General features: G+C 43.4%; 1 protein-coding gene across 1 annotated transcript; it reads right to left on the reverse strand.

Moving 5' to 3' along the window:
* Nucleotides 1-4,680: 4,680 nt before the first annotated feature.
* otc (ornithine transcarbamylase) lies at nucleotides 4,681-12,238 on the reverse strand. Its single transcript, XM_024409728.2, has 10 exons — nucleotides 11,930-12,238; nucleotides 11,562-11,700; nucleotides 11,373-11,454; nucleotides 10,709-10,796; nucleotides 10,447-10,600; nucleotides 7,687-7,809; nucleotides 6,644-6,697; nucleotides 6,362-6,511; nucleotides 6,071-6,208; nucleotides 4,681-5,050 (listed from the first exon to the last, which is right to left on the reverse strand). Exons 1-10 carry the CDS (start codon nucleotides 12,010-12,012, stop codon nucleotides 4,991-4,993), a joined length of 1,071 nt encoding a protein of 356 aa, XP_024265496.1. The 5' UTR covers nucleotides 12,013-12,238; the 3' UTR covers nucleotides 4,681-4,990.
* Nucleotides 12,239-15,323: the final 3,085 nt, after the last annotated feature.

A 15,323-nucleotide genomic window follows, 5' to 3' on the forward strand; every position in this document is an offset into this window, starting at 1 on the left:
TGGCAGTCTCTATGGGGGTGCCACAGGGTTCAATTCTGGGTTCGACTCTCTTCTCTGTATACATCAATGATGTCGCTCTCGCTGCTGGTGATTCTTTGATCCACCTCTACGCAGACGACACCATTCTGTTTACCTCTGGCCCTTCTTTGGACACTGTGTTAACTAACCTCCAGACGAGCTTAAATGCCATTCAACTCTCCTTCCGTGGCCTCCAACTGCTCTTAAATGCAAGTAAAACTAAATGCATGCTCTTTAACCGATCGCTGCTCGCACCTACTCGCCCGTCCAGCATCACTACTCGGTTCTAACTAAGAATATGTGGACAACTACAAATACCTAGGTGTCTGGTTAGACTGTAAACTCTCCTTCCAGACTCACATTAAACATCTCCAATCCAAAATTAAATCTATAATCGGCTTCCTATTTCGCAACAAAGCATCATTCAGTCATGCTGCCAAACATACCCTTGTAAAACTGACCATCCTACCGATCCTCAACTTTGGCGATGTCATTTACAAAATAGCCTCCAACACTCTACTCAACAAATTGGATGCAGTCTATCACAGTGCCATCTGTTTTGTCACCAAAGTCCCATATACTATCCACCACTGCGACCTGTATGCTCTCGTTGGCTGGCCCTCGCTTCATACTCGTCACTAAACTCGCTGGCTCCAGGTCATCTACAAGTCTCTGCTAGATAAAACCCTGCCTTATGTCAGCTCACTGGTCACCATAGCAGCACCCACCCGTAGCACACGCTCCAGCAGGTCACCCCCCCCCCAAAAAAAGAGGCTGCCAATGGAAGAATTGGCTTTGGGGGTGACCACTCGTCTCCAAACCCACTGGCTCCAGGTCATCTACAAGTCTCTGCTAGGTAAAACCCCACCTTATCTCAGCTCAGCATAGCAGCACCACCCGTAGCACGCGCTCCAGCACGCGCTGGGCGTGACCAATGACTGGAACAAACTGCAAAAATCTCTGAAGCTGGAGATTCTTACCTCCCTCACTAGCTTTAAGCACCAGCTATCAGAGCAGCTCACAGATCACTGCACCTGTACACAGCTCATCTGTTAATAGCCCATCCAACTACCTCATCCCCATACTGTATTTATTTATCTTGCTCCTTTGCACCCCAGTATCTCAACTTGCACATTCATCTTCTGCACACCCTCCCATTCCAGTGTTTAATTGCTATATTGTAATTACTTCGCCACCATGGCCTATTTATTGCCTTACCTCTCTTATCCTACCTCATTTGCAGATGCTGTATATAGATTGTTCTACTGTATTCTTGATTGTATGTTTGTTTATTCCATGTGTAACTCTGTGTTGTTGTATGTGTCGAACTGCTTTGCTTTATCTTGGCCAGGTCGCAGTTGCAAATGAGAACTTGTTCTCTCAACTAGCCTACCTGGTTAAATAAAGTTGAAATAAAAAAAATACCCTGAATCCCTTCCCTGTTTCACACCTGGTAGTTTAGTGGATGGGACTACCAGCTCTCTGTAACCTAGAGGGCAACCAATGCGCCTGTTTCCTCTATACCAGGTTTCTTGTGGGATGACAATGCCTGTATTTCAGATTTCTTTGATGAAGTCCAGGCTCCTGATCTTTAGGCCAAAGGCAGATGACCTCAGGCCCGGGATATTCCAGGATGAGATAATGAAGGCTTTGTGTTCCATAAAGTGTCCAATGTTGTTGGTCGTGTGGTTTGGCCTCAGGCCAGTAAGTGTGAGCAGAGCCTGCTGAGCATCTGGTACATGCCATTGGCTTGGGTTAGTGTAAGAGTGGGGTTTGGGCCTGTTTACCCGCTCACGGCCTGGGCGTATGTGTGACTTCCATGTTGAGGCCCTCTTTGCGGGGGTGGGGAGCATGGGTTGGGCAGGAGGGGCATAGGTCGGATCTGAGGGGGCCTAAATGGGTTGTGGGGAAGGTTGACTTGGGGGGGTGTTGATTGGTTGGGGTGTGTGTATGTGGCTGGTGGTGTTGTGGTCTGGATGTAGGTCTTCTCAGCATGGGTCCTTTGTGTAGGTCCAGGGGGGGTCCCGCAGGTCTGGGAGAGTGTCTCGCAGGTCTGGGCGGGGCGTCTATTAATCTGTTGCTCCTGTGTGAAGTGTTGGGGCTTCGTTTGAGAGCGATGTCCTTTAGAGTCCGGGCGAAGGTGGGCACTGCTGCCTTGTATAGGTGGACCTGGTCATAGATGCTGTTCAAGTCCAGGGTGGAGTGGTGGGCCAGGAAAACATTTGGTTTTGAGGCACTGTCATGGGAAATACTTGCATTTACCCGCTGTATGGTAGCAGGGTGGAGATAACCACTTGTACATTGGGAAAAGTAGAAGCAGCTTTTGCAATCACTCCCTTCAGTGCTGTGGCAACCCTTTCCTGCTGTGTTCTCAGGTTGTTTGTGCCTGTGTGTAATATTATGTGGCTAGGTGAACCTAGTTGGTCCTCAGACAGAAAGTCTAGGGCACGCTGGGTGTTTGGACACCAGAGTTTAAACACACTGTGTTCGAGAATTTTTTAAATTTTCTTGTATATATTTCCCATTTAAGTCCATAAGGAGTACAATCTGTGTCTTGCGTATGTCCTCAGTGGGTGTGGGGGTTGTCAGGAGGGCTATCCGGGTGGCTGACAGGGGGTGCTCAGAGGGGTGAGATCCCCTGGGCTTGGGGTTCTTCATCTGTCTGCTGTGATGTCGACGCTATGGTCAGGGTCTGGTGTGGACTATTCTGCTGTGGTTTTGAGGCTTTTGTCAGGAGCTGAGGTGGGCTGTTCTGCTGGCTTCTCTGCAGGGGTGGCCACCTCTCTCGTGGGTTGATCTGTCACACGCCATCCCTCTCACCCTCTCCTCCAGCAGTCTGATCCTCTCCTCTAGTGCTCTGTTCTTCTCCTGCTCTTGCTTTTTATATTGAAGTTTTCTCACCACAGTCCAGAGTGCAGATACGTCTCTCTCCACCTCCTGCTCTCCGGGTCTGGTTAAGGTGGTGTTGTTGTGCTAGACTGTTGTCTGGGTCTATGCTGACTGGAGTGTATTCACCTGCTGTTCCATGTCCACCTGCCTTACCTCCAGCTGGGTAAATGTATCCTTCATTTCAATGAGGGGGTAGTACTCTGTGCTGGGAGGTTGACTTTCCGCTTGGGGTTGCTCGTCTGTGGCGTTACATAATGAAGAGGTCTGGTCTGACCCGCTCGGGGTGGGGGTATCTTTCTCAAAGGAGAGCTTCTCCTGCTGGACTAATTCTTTGATTAGGTGAAAGTCCAGCTGAAACTGTTTGTTGTTGCCCTGTACCATTACTGTTCCAGACCTTTAGAGCTTTATATTAGCTGACTCAGAGTCCTCGTTGTCTAGTAGTTTTCAACCCTCGTTAACACCCCCCCTTTTAACAGAGGGGTAGTGTGCTAATATAGCACTGTGCCATGCCAGGGGGTGGTTTGTGTGGAAGATGAGGTTGCTGATGTTCCCATTTCTATAATAGTCAGCAAAAAGTCTCTCTTAATTTTCCATAAGGAGCTTCATTTTGTGATCTTTTCTTGCCTTATCATTCTTTATATACACTGCATACTGTATTTTAATTACCTCTGAACAGCAGGAGGCAGTTTCTAAGGCCTCTCCATTTGGTTTGAGTAGACTGTGTGACTCTCCTGCCATTGTTGGGCTGAAGGACTGACACCTCTCACTTGACACGCCAGTGCTAATTGAAGTTGTATCAAGCTTGGCAGCCTTAATTTAGTATTCAGTCCTTATAAAGTAATTGAATGTATTTTTCTTCTTGGCTTTTGGAAATAAAATAGAGCTTCAGACTAATCATTACTCACTCAGTACCAGGTTGGATGGTGTTTTCAGGTTTCTGTTGTTTTCCAGAGCATTTGCTGTAAAGTGTTGGAATAATCATCTTTGGTAGTTGTAAGCCTTCCAGGTGATTCAGTAATTCCGCCCCAAACCAAGTTGTAGGTTTTGAGTTTTGATTTGGAGTGAAGGTTATGTGGTAACGTGTCTAGACTTGACAGTTCATGCAGCTTTTGTACTCTGATAATGGAGTTCCGACCACGCCTTGTCTACATTTAAATGTGTCCACATTGTGTCTGTTCCTGGACTATATTCAAATTAAATTCTACAAACGATGGCATAGGCTAAATACAACAACACAACAGTAGTTGATGACAGAAGCTAACTTCTGTTGCTAAGTAACCAGCAAACCTCTAGCTAGGCAGCAAGCTAGCATAGCACACAATTCTAAAGGGACTGCAAACAAGTTAGCATAAAATTGTTTTAGTTACCACAAAAAAAACTGGTTTTCTAAATATTAGCACTTCCTAAAGTGGTCAGACAGATCTAAACGCAAAGCAACTTTTGTGCGTCTAGACCCATCTTTTCAAATCGAGCTTCGTAATCTGATAACAGAAGTCTTGTCTACACGACTACTGTTGCAAATGGTGTGCTAAATTTCCTACATTCTACAAACTTTATTCGTGCATTACATTGTAATTCTGTATATTTGGATGCAACCTGTATGTGGAAGGATAAATGTGATCTTCCCAGCCAAATCTGAGCAGGGTAACGTTAGGTGCACATGCTAGCTATCTCTGTGGTGCACCACATGGAACGCAGCATTTCTTCCTTAGACTTGGTCAAATTTGCAGTTGTTGGTAAACTAAGATAGTGTTAGGACAGAAAACACGCCTGTTCATTTTGAGGTACTTTTATTTATTTGTTTAACCCCAAAATCAATTCCTAATATCTTAAACTAGAATTGTGTATACAAATCACATGTCCAATACAAAGAAACAAGCTTTTATTCTCTCAGATTCAGTCCTGGTTCAAATACATTTGTAAAATACTTTCATGCATTAAGTGCACATTTTAAGTTTGCAATTTTAAAACTGGCTCCAATGTACCTGGCAGACTACAACGTCAATCAAGTACTTGACCGAGCGCTGTTTTGTAGTATTACAAAACTGTAAACTTAGGATACCTTTGGCAAGTAGGGATAGAGTTAGAATCTGGGCATGGGGATCTGGGGGGAGTAGTCAGTCAGCAGAGAGACCATCAGACCCTGCAGAGATGGAGAGCAATAAAGAATTAAAAGAAAGAGAGCATGAGGCACAAATAAATGAAGAGAAAGAAAGAATCTCTCCTTGAGAATAAAGAGGTCAAATTTGAATGGGGTGAGGGCCATAAAACTGAACTCATGAGGCCACAGTGGCTGGTGGGTCTGTGTACCCACATCCATATTACATTTATATTTTTAATTATTTAACCTTTATTTAAATAGGCAAGTAAGTTAAGAATAAATTCTTATTTACAATGACGGCCTACCAGGGAACAGTAGTGCCCTTGAACGACAGACTTTTACCTTGTCAGCTTACCTTTCGGTTACTGGCCCAACGCTCAAACCACTAGAATACCTGCTGCCCCTATGTCCACAAATGCAGTCAGAGCAGACCCTAGCCTTTTGGGGGCCTAAGTCATTTTTTGTTGGGGTGACTCCCCCCTCCATCTTGTGAGCAAAACATTTTGACTGCCCCGCTCTTGACAGCAGAGATTTAAAAAACTTTTAAGTTAATTTCCTACACATGGGACGTAGAGAAAATATTGCAGTCTTAAAGCAAGTTGTAATTCAACACATTTTGCCATGGGGCGGATAGAAAAATGTGCAGCTTTAAAGCCAATTTCCTGCAATTCTACACATTTTGCCTTAAGGTGGAGACAAATGTTTGCAGTTTTTAATAGGATATATGAGTGAGACTGACGAACAAAATCAATGTGGGCCCTCGGTCAGTAATTCAACCATGATTACTACAAGTTTAGATAGTGGCTAGACTAACTTACCAATCACAAAATGTTTAGCTGACATGGACTTATTGAGGTACTGTCAGTGACTGACATAACAAGAGAAAAACTGCTGATGCAGAACCACATTTCGAAATTGCATCTTGTGTATTCTTCGATTCTAACTCTCAACAGTAAGTTGAGACCCCGACTGATTTCCTAAAAAGGCAATTTTAACTTCATTCAAATACTACTAGTAGTCCACATTTAACTATATATTGTTACTGTACACAGCTTAGTTTACCATGATGGTCCACTTCCTGTTCTCAGCCTCAGGGAAGACAAGTGAGCGAGGGGAGTAGAACACCTGGTCGTCCACCTCTTCTTGTTTCCGTGGGAGACAGTGAAGGAAGGTCCAGTCTGGCTTTGCCACACTTCCTGTCTGGGGTGGACATAACCAGGAGACATGATGATTGAGTGAACAGGCACATACATGAAGGGGTTAGAGGTAGGGGGGCTGCCTGGGGTAGGGTTAGTATTCAGCAAGAGAATACTCATCAATTTATTCACTGTTTGAGTCTACTGTTTTATGTACCTGCATGGTGATCTGGTAGCCAAGAAAGTCCTTGATCCTCTGTTTCTTCTCCTCCTCCTGGCCCATGCTGACCCAGGTGTCTGTCACCAGGACGTTACTGCCTCGAGCTGCCTCCACTGGGTCAGAGGTCAGGAGAAACTGGGTCCCATGCTGACACACAGCAGACAAAATGAAGGACATTGTGCTATTGGTATTGACACCATTAGTATCGATCAGAATAATAATAACCAGGTAATACAATCCTAATAAAGAGTCTGACGCCATAAGTCTAGAAATTCTCACCTGTTTGGAGAGTCTCTGTGCCTCCTGAATGATGCTGCTGTCTGGGTCATAACCCTGAGAGGGAGGCAGGGCAGAGTGATGGGGTTAGTTAGAGCTCAACTACCAGTACTATACAGAGTGATGGGGTTAGTTAGAGCTCAACTACCAGTACTATACAGACTGATGGGGTTAGTTAGAGCTCAACTACCAGTACTATACAGAGTGATGGGGTTAGTTAGAGCTCAACTACCAGTACTATACAGAGTGATGGGGTTAGTTAGAGCTCAACTACCAGTACTATACAGAGTGATGGGGTTAGTTAGAGCTCAACTACCAGTACTATACAGAGTGATGGGGTTAGTTAGAGCTCAACTACCAGTACTATACAGAGTGATGGGGTTAGTTAGAGCTCAACTACCAGTACTATACAGAGTGATGGGGTTAGTTAGAGCTCAACTACCAGTACTATACAGAGTGATGGGGTTAGTTAGAGCTCAACTACCAGTACTATACAGAGTGATGGGGTTAGTTAGAGCTCAACTACCAGTACTATACAGAGTGATGGGGTTAGTTAGAGCTCAACTACCAGTACTATACAGAGTGATGGGGTTAGTTAGAGCTCAACTACCAGTACTATACAGAGTGATGGGGTTAGTTAGAGCTCAACTACCAGTACTATACAGAGTGATGGGGTTAGTTAGAGCTCAACTACCAGTACTATACAGAGTGATGGGGTTAGTTAGAGCTGAACTACCAGTACTATACAGAGTGATGGGGTTAGAGCTGAACTACCAGTACTATACCGAGTGATGAGGTTAGTTAGAGCTCAACTACCAGTACTATACAGAGTGATGAGGTTAGTTAGAGCTCAACTACCAGTACTATACAGAGTAATGGGGTTAGTTAGAGCTCAACTACCAGTACTATACAGGTCATAACCCTGAGAGTGAAGTTACAGAGAGCCCCAGTACATGTCACTGGCCACAAAACACAGTGGCTTGGCCACTAAAAAGAAACTTATATAAAGGAGGAAAAGGGAGCGATGGGTAGGGGAGAATGTGGACCTTGGGCGTGGCGACTCTAAGATGGACACCCAGTTTGGCTGCGGTCATCATGAAGGAGTGCAGCACGTTGTTTCCATCTCCGATCCAGCTTATAGTCAGCCCACTCAACGAACCATAATGCTCCTGTAAAACACAGAGCGGCGCCATTTTGAATCTGGCAGTCGGAAAAGGCTATACAGACACTCCTAACCTGCAAAACGGTATTTACAGAATTGGTTGGGGTTAAAGGGCCAATGCAGTTGTTTTTATCTCAATATCAAATCATTTCTGGGTAATAATTAAGTACCTTACTGTGATTTTTTAAATCAATTAAAATGGTAAAAAAATAAACTACAATAGCTTAGTAAATGGCAATTTCTCAAGCAAGAATTTTGTTAGGACTGTCTGGAAGTGGTCTTTGTGGGGAGGGGAAAACTGAAAATGTGCTGTTATTGACAGAGGTTCTTATTTGTCTATGAACTAATTTACAGCATGGTGATGTCACCATGGTAGGCCAAAACTCCATCCCCAACAAAACAGGCAGACATTTCAGATGGTCTTTTCAAACAGCTCTTACACTAAAAGGACATTATCATAATTTTCACAATATTATTCCAAAATCAGAGTGGAAATATATACAAAAGAAATATAAAACGCAACATGCAACAATTTTACTGAGTTACAATTCATATAAGGAAATCAGTCAATTGAAATACCTTGTTGACAATTGTGCTGTTGACTCCGCCCAATAATGTTTTGTGCTGTACCATGTTGTGTTGCTACCATGCTGTGTTGTCATGTTGCTGCCTTGCTCTGTTGTTGTCTTAGGTCTCTCTTCACGTAGTGTTGTCTCTCTTGTTGTGATGTGTGTTTTGTTCTATATTTATATTGTATTTATTATTTATTTAAAATCCCAGGTCCCCGCAGGAGGCCTTTTGGTAGGCCGTCATTGTAAATAAGAATTTGTTCTTAACTGACTTGCATAGTTAAGGTTAGGGTCAGTTTTAGATGTTGGTTGTTTTACAGGTCAGGAGTGTACTTATAGCTCCGCCCATCTATATCTGATAGCAGTTTACATCCCTGAACAAAGTGAGGGCCCAAAAAGGTGACATAATTCTGTGCACTGAAACGTGCAAAAAAATCCCTGCTAGGGGGAAATGCAGGTTAACTAATTAAACAACAAAGAATAGAATCTACATGATCAGTCTCTTGTGTGAAAAATAAAAAGTGGTTAATGTGAACCTAACTCACAGCTAAACATTTTAAAGAAAGCAATCCAATGTTATTTGTTGCCTACTTTACTGCAAATGACACAAGTCTTGAGAAAAAAACAGTACACTAATATTGCAGTTAGCCATAACAGCCTTTATAATAGAACGCTTGTGACCACACACATCTAAATATTGCACTTGAGGAAAAAACATCTTAAAGTAGAATGAAACAAACAGCCATTCTGTTTGCTCTATTTTTGTGGCCACTATAATAGACATCGATCAAGTGCACAAGGCTACATGTGCAAAAATAATGTTCACAGAATAAAACATTAAATAATCCCCCATCAGGGGCCTCCCGGGTGGAGGGCCCATGGGGTGGCGCACAATTGGCCCAGCGTTGTCCGGGTAAGGGAGGGTTTGGCCGGCAGGGATATCCTTGTCTCATCGCGCACTAGCGACTCCCGTGCGGGCCGGGCGCAGTCCACGCTGACCAGGTCGCCAGGTGTAAGTGTTTCCTCTGACACATTGGTGCGGCTGGCTTCCGGGTTGGATGGGCATTGTGTCAAGAAGCAGTGGGGCTTGGTTGAGTTGTGTTTCGGAGGACGCGCGGCTCTCGACCTTTGCCTCTCCCAAGTCCGTACGGGAGTTGCAACGATGAGACAAGACTGTAACTACCAATTGGATACCACGAAATTGGGGTGAAAAAAATATTAATAATAATAATCCCCCATCACTCACACACGTTACTGTCAAGTTCAACACAACAAATACAATATATTTGGGCTACACTGCACATTATTACATTGTACACTTTCTGCCTGTGGACATCTGTTCTACAATGTGCCAGCAGAGCATGATACCCTTTGTTGGCATAATTGATCTCTTTCAGGCAGAGAGAACACCTGGCATTCCCCTTTTTATCCACTGTGTTGAGAAAGTGAGAAAGAGGGAAAGTGTGGTGTTCCTTTCACCTCTATAGTGGCATCCAGCTTAAGCCAGGCTCAGCTACAGCTACACTTGATCCCCGAATCCACTTGTTTAACAAGCAACACCTCATTTTAACCTAATTCTCTCATTCTGAAAATTAACCACATACTGTAGAGAAAACATTAGTTCACAGATTGTAGTTAGTTCGTTAGCTAGTTAACATGTCACACAGATTGCCATGGTCCAGTAAGCAACTAACTTGTTATAACTTGAGGAACGGCAATGAGTCGTATACCTGTTAATACTATAGCGAATTGGTTAAGTTATGCTGCTGTACTGGCAAACTGCCTTTCCTCTCTCTGCTCTTTCCAGAGGCGCACTGATGCTGTAACTAGTGAATTGGTTGTCTCTTCTCTCTTCAGCCGCGTCCTGCATTCTGCTGTTATGTGAACAATTGGCTGAGCCTTGGATCCAGCCAGTATTGCGCCAAACACGGATCACTCTTTTGCATCCAGCCAGTAGTCATCCAAAGCCCCCCTCGGATCTACACGAATCCCGTATGTCACCTATTTTGGATTGAAAACGGTGAATTTCACCGAAAGGTGAGTAGTTTGCATCCCTGTTTGTTAGGCTTCAGTACCTGCAGGGTGAGGAAGTCAGCGAGGATCTGGATGGGGTGGTAGAGGTCAGACAGGCCGTTGATGATGGGGATGGATGCATCCTTCACCAGCTCCTCCAGAGTAGTGTGGCTGTTCACCCGTGCCAGGACTATGTCTGACAGCCCAGAGAGAACCCTGCACACACACACACACAATAAAGTTTGATTCCAATGGTGATGATAACCTGGTGTAGTCAAGGAGCAAAAAGTTGGCTATTGCTGTGGCCTTGGCTGACCGACTGACCTGGCTGTGTCTGTGCTGCTCTCGTTCACTCCCAGGTGGATGTCCTGAGACGTGAGGAAACAGGGGTGTCCTCCCAGCAGAGAAAAACCTGCAGGAAGTACACATGATAACGGGCTTATTCAAACGCACTAAATGTTACTATTGCTGATAGAAAGTAATTGCACATTCCACATGGAAGACAGTTGTGTCCATTCATCATGCATTTCTATCTGCAATGCAATGTTCCTCTTTACAAAACAGGGGGAAACTATGTGGTAGAGATATATACAAATGTGAGGATAGCAAGATGAAATAGTAGGGATAAGTGAGTCTAACAGAGTTAGATTTTTGCCACAAATGGAGGGAGAGTGTCTTTTCAGCAGTTTCATTGTGTTCTGCATTAGTCCTGATTCCTGACCCATTCAGAGTTGTGACCCCATGAAAGAGTGCAACTGAACTTTCCAATGCACCCACACATTTAAAATCACAGCACAAAAGCTATGTGGGAACTTGTATTTGCTGTATCTTAAATATCCACAATGATGTAAGAGGCTTTTGAAATGACTTTTATTTGAACCACTCCCTAAGTGATTGCACGACCCAACATGAGTGGCGGAGCTATTTTGGTATTTCTCTACTCCAAAAGCGTAGATAGACCATACCCTGACACAAATGTAACTCACACCTGTTTCTGTGGACATTCTAGTTCTGGTGCTCCTCTTCTCAAATATCATGGCAATTGACTTCCCTTGAAGAAGAGGAAGGTACTGCAAATAGAAGTGACCGTTATCTCACTTGAACTCGATCAGCAGTGCATTATAAATCTTCCATTTGAAATTAAAACTTCGGTTAGTGACATGGATCCTCACTGTACCTGTTTTTCATGTTTGATCCTGTGTTTTAGGTCACTTGACACCCATAGAAGATGTTTGATCTCATCTGAGCTGAAGTCTTTTAAAGTCAGGAAACTGCGACCCTTGAGGTTGACCGGACCCAGAGCTTGTGCTCCAATGCTGCAAATGACAAGAGGATGAAAAATAGACAGACTCCCCATTCAAACATTTGCATTTATAAGTCTCAAAAACACGACCACAAATACACTGTGGCACTCTGAATGTTAAACGATGGAAATAGATTGTACTGTAAACTACTTTGCTTGACAGCTGAGCTCACTTTTGACACTTTGCCAATTAATCCGCGTGCTAGCTAGCCAACGTTTCTGACTAACGTTACTTCTCTTACCTAAAATTCCTCGCATGGATGCTTTGGAGAGTCTTCAGTCCGTAAAACACTGAATTCTTCATGGCAAGTATTTTTGTTGTCATGACAGATTAAAATACTATAATTTTATAAATTGATATCTGAAAGAAAATAAAGTTGAATGAAAAAAAGTGAAAACAGCGTGTGTGTTGTTGCCTGCATCCACTCTGAGTAGAGTGGGTGGGGTTTCGTCTCACCAAATATCGCACATAGATTGGTAGGTTAATTTTTTTTCTTCTCCGGAATTGTGCGGATTACTGTCCGATGTGAGGATGCTCCTCCTCCACCGTTTTTGCCCACTCACGTCACTACGTGTTTGTTGTGAACCACAACGTGAGCAGCAATAATGGAATCGGCGGTTCGCTTTCAAAATAAAGGTCCGACTTGAAATTGATGCAAGCGAATGAAAATAGTGGAATCATGCCACAATTGGACTAGACTAGGTAATGCTAAACAAGGTTGGAATGTTGTTATATAAATTAAACAAAATACAATAATGAGTTAATTTGACCCACCAAAAAAAAAACAGTTGAAGTCGCACTGTGGATGTATAGACTTCAGAATTGCATTTGGAGCATACAGTGGGGAGAACAAGTATTTGATACACTGCCGATTTTGCAGGTTTTCCTTCTCACAAAGCATGTAGAGGTCTGTAATTTTTATCATAGGTACACTTCAACTGTGAGAGACGGAATCTAAAACAAAAATCCAGAAAATCTCATTGTATGATTTTTAAGTAATTAATTTGCATTTTATTGCATGACATAAGTATTTGATCACCTACCAACCAGTAAGAATTCCGGCTCTCACAGACCTGTTAGTTTTTCTTTAAGAAGCCCTCCTGTTCTCCACTCATTACCTGTATTAACTGCACCTGTTTGAACTCATTACCTGTATAAAAGACACTTGTCCAAACACTTACTCAAACAGACTCCAACCTCTCCACAATGGCCAAAACCAGAGAGCTGTGTAAGGACATCAGGGCTAAAATTGTAGACCTGCACAAGGCTGGGATGGGCTACAGGACAATAGGCAAGCAGCTTGGTGAGAAGGCAACAACTGTTGGTGCAATTATTAGAAAATTGAAGAAGTTCAAGATGACGGTCAATCACCCTCGGTCTGGGGCTCCATGCAAGATCTCACCTCATGGGGCATCAATGATCATGAGGAAGGTGAGGGATCAGCCCAGAACTACACGACAGGACCTGGTAAATGACCTGAAGAGAGCTGGGACCACAGTCTCAAAGAAAACCATTAGTAACACACTATGCCGTCATGGATTAAAATCCTGCAGCGCACGCAAGGTCCCCCTGCTCAAACCAGCGCATGTCCAGGCCCGTCGGAAGTTTGCCAATGACCATCTGGATGATCCAGAGGAGGAATGGGAGAAGGTCACATAGTCTGATGAGACAAAAATAGAGCTTTTTGGTTTAAACTCCACTTGCCGTGTTTGGAGGAAGAAGAAGGATGAGTACAACCCCAAGAACACCATCCCAACCGTGAAGCATGGTGGTGGAAATATCATTCTTTGGGGATGCTTTTCTGCAAAGGGGATGCTTTTCTGCTTTTCCTTCCCTCAGTAAGAGCATTGAAGATGGGTCGTGGCTGGGTCTTCCAGCATGACAACGACCCGAAACACACAGCCAGGGCAACTAAGGAGATGCTTCGTAAGAAGCATCTCAAGGTCCTGGAGTGGCCTAGCCAGTCTCCCGACCTGAACCCAATAGAAAATCTTTGGAGGGAGCTGAAAGTCCATATTGCCCAGCGACAGCCCCGAAATCTGAAGGATCTGGAGAAGGTCTGTATGGAGGAGTGGGCCAAAATCCCTGCTGCAGTGTGTGCAAACCTGGTCAAGAACTACAGGAAATATATGATCTCTGTGATTGCAAACAAAGGTTTCTGTACCAAATATTAAGTTCTGCTTTTCTGATGTATCAAATACTTATGTCATGCAATAAAATGCATATTAATTACTTAAAAATCATACAATGTGATTTTCTGGATTTTTGTTTTAGATTCCGTCTCACAGTTGAAGTGTACCTATGATAAAAATGACAGACCTCTACATGCTTTGTAAGTAGGAAAACCTGCAAAATCGGCAGTGTATCAAATACTTGTTCTCCCCAATATACTTATATTGTCAAAGACCCCAGCCACCCCACTGTTCTCTCTACTACCGCATGGCAAGCGGTACCGGAGCGCCAAGTCTAGGACAAAAAGGCTTCTCAACAGTTTTTACCCCCAAGCAATAAGACTCCTGAACAGGTAATCAAAAGGCTACCCAGACTATTTACATTGTGTGGCCCCCCCAACCCCTTTTACACTGCTGCTACTCTCTGTTTATCTTATATGCATAGTCACTTTAACTATACATTCATGTACATACTACATCAATTAGCCTGACCAACCAGTGCTCCCGTACAGTGGCTAACCGGGCTATGTGCATTGTGTCCCACCCACCACCCGCCAACCCCTTTTTCAGGCTACTGCTACTCTGTTCATCATATATGCATAGTCACTTTAACCATATCTACATGTACATACTACCTCAAGCAGCCTGACTAACCGGTGTCTGTATGTAGCCTCGCTACTTTTATAGCCCCGCTACTGTATATAGCCTGTCTTTTTACTGTTGTTTTATTTCTTTACTTACCTATTGTTTACCTAATACCTTTTTTTTGCACTATTGGTTAGAGCCTTTAAAGTAAGCATTTCACTGTACACCTGTTGTATTCAGCGCATGTGACAAACTTTGATTTGATTTGATATTGCAATCTACAGAATTACTTATAGATCTTGGGTCCATGAAATGGGGTATCAGCCTACTCAGTGACACCTACAGAACACAACTGTCCCACAATAAGTGGTACGATGCTAATATTTGTGAAAACTCGTCACAGTTGTGTTCAGTGAGTGTCTGCTCACATGAAAACATACTACTGTTTACTATAGAATTCTACTGTAGTTACTATAGAATTCTACTGTACTTACTATAGAATTCTATAGTAAACTGTAGTATACTGTAAAATACTATACTACACACTGTAGTATCACTTGATCACGTGTAGTACGTACCAGAGAATGTTGTAGTATACTGTAGAATACTATAGTAAATACATAGTATTATCCCCCCTATAGTATTATCCCCCCCAAAAAACACTGAAGTAAATACTACAGTTTTAATTTCCATATACCCTGCCCATTCCCCTCCCCCATACTGAAACTTGTGCCATACATAAGTGAGAAACCTACATGCCAGCTATATTTCCTACTCCACCTAGTGGTTACAGGAAGAGGATAGGCACTCTGATAGAATCTTACATTTTAGCAACATCAAATCTGGTTTGACTGCACTTTAAATCCATTAAAGTTTGTT

This window comes from Oncorhynchus tshawytscha, linkage group LG03 (genome assembly GCF_018296145.1).
Source record: "Oncorhynchus tshawytscha isolate Ot180627B linkage group LG03, Otsh_v2.0, whole genome shotgun sequence".
Taxonomy (NCBI): domain Eukaryota; kingdom Metazoa; phylum Chordata; class Actinopteri; order Salmoniformes; family Salmonidae; genus Oncorhynchus; species Oncorhynchus tshawytscha.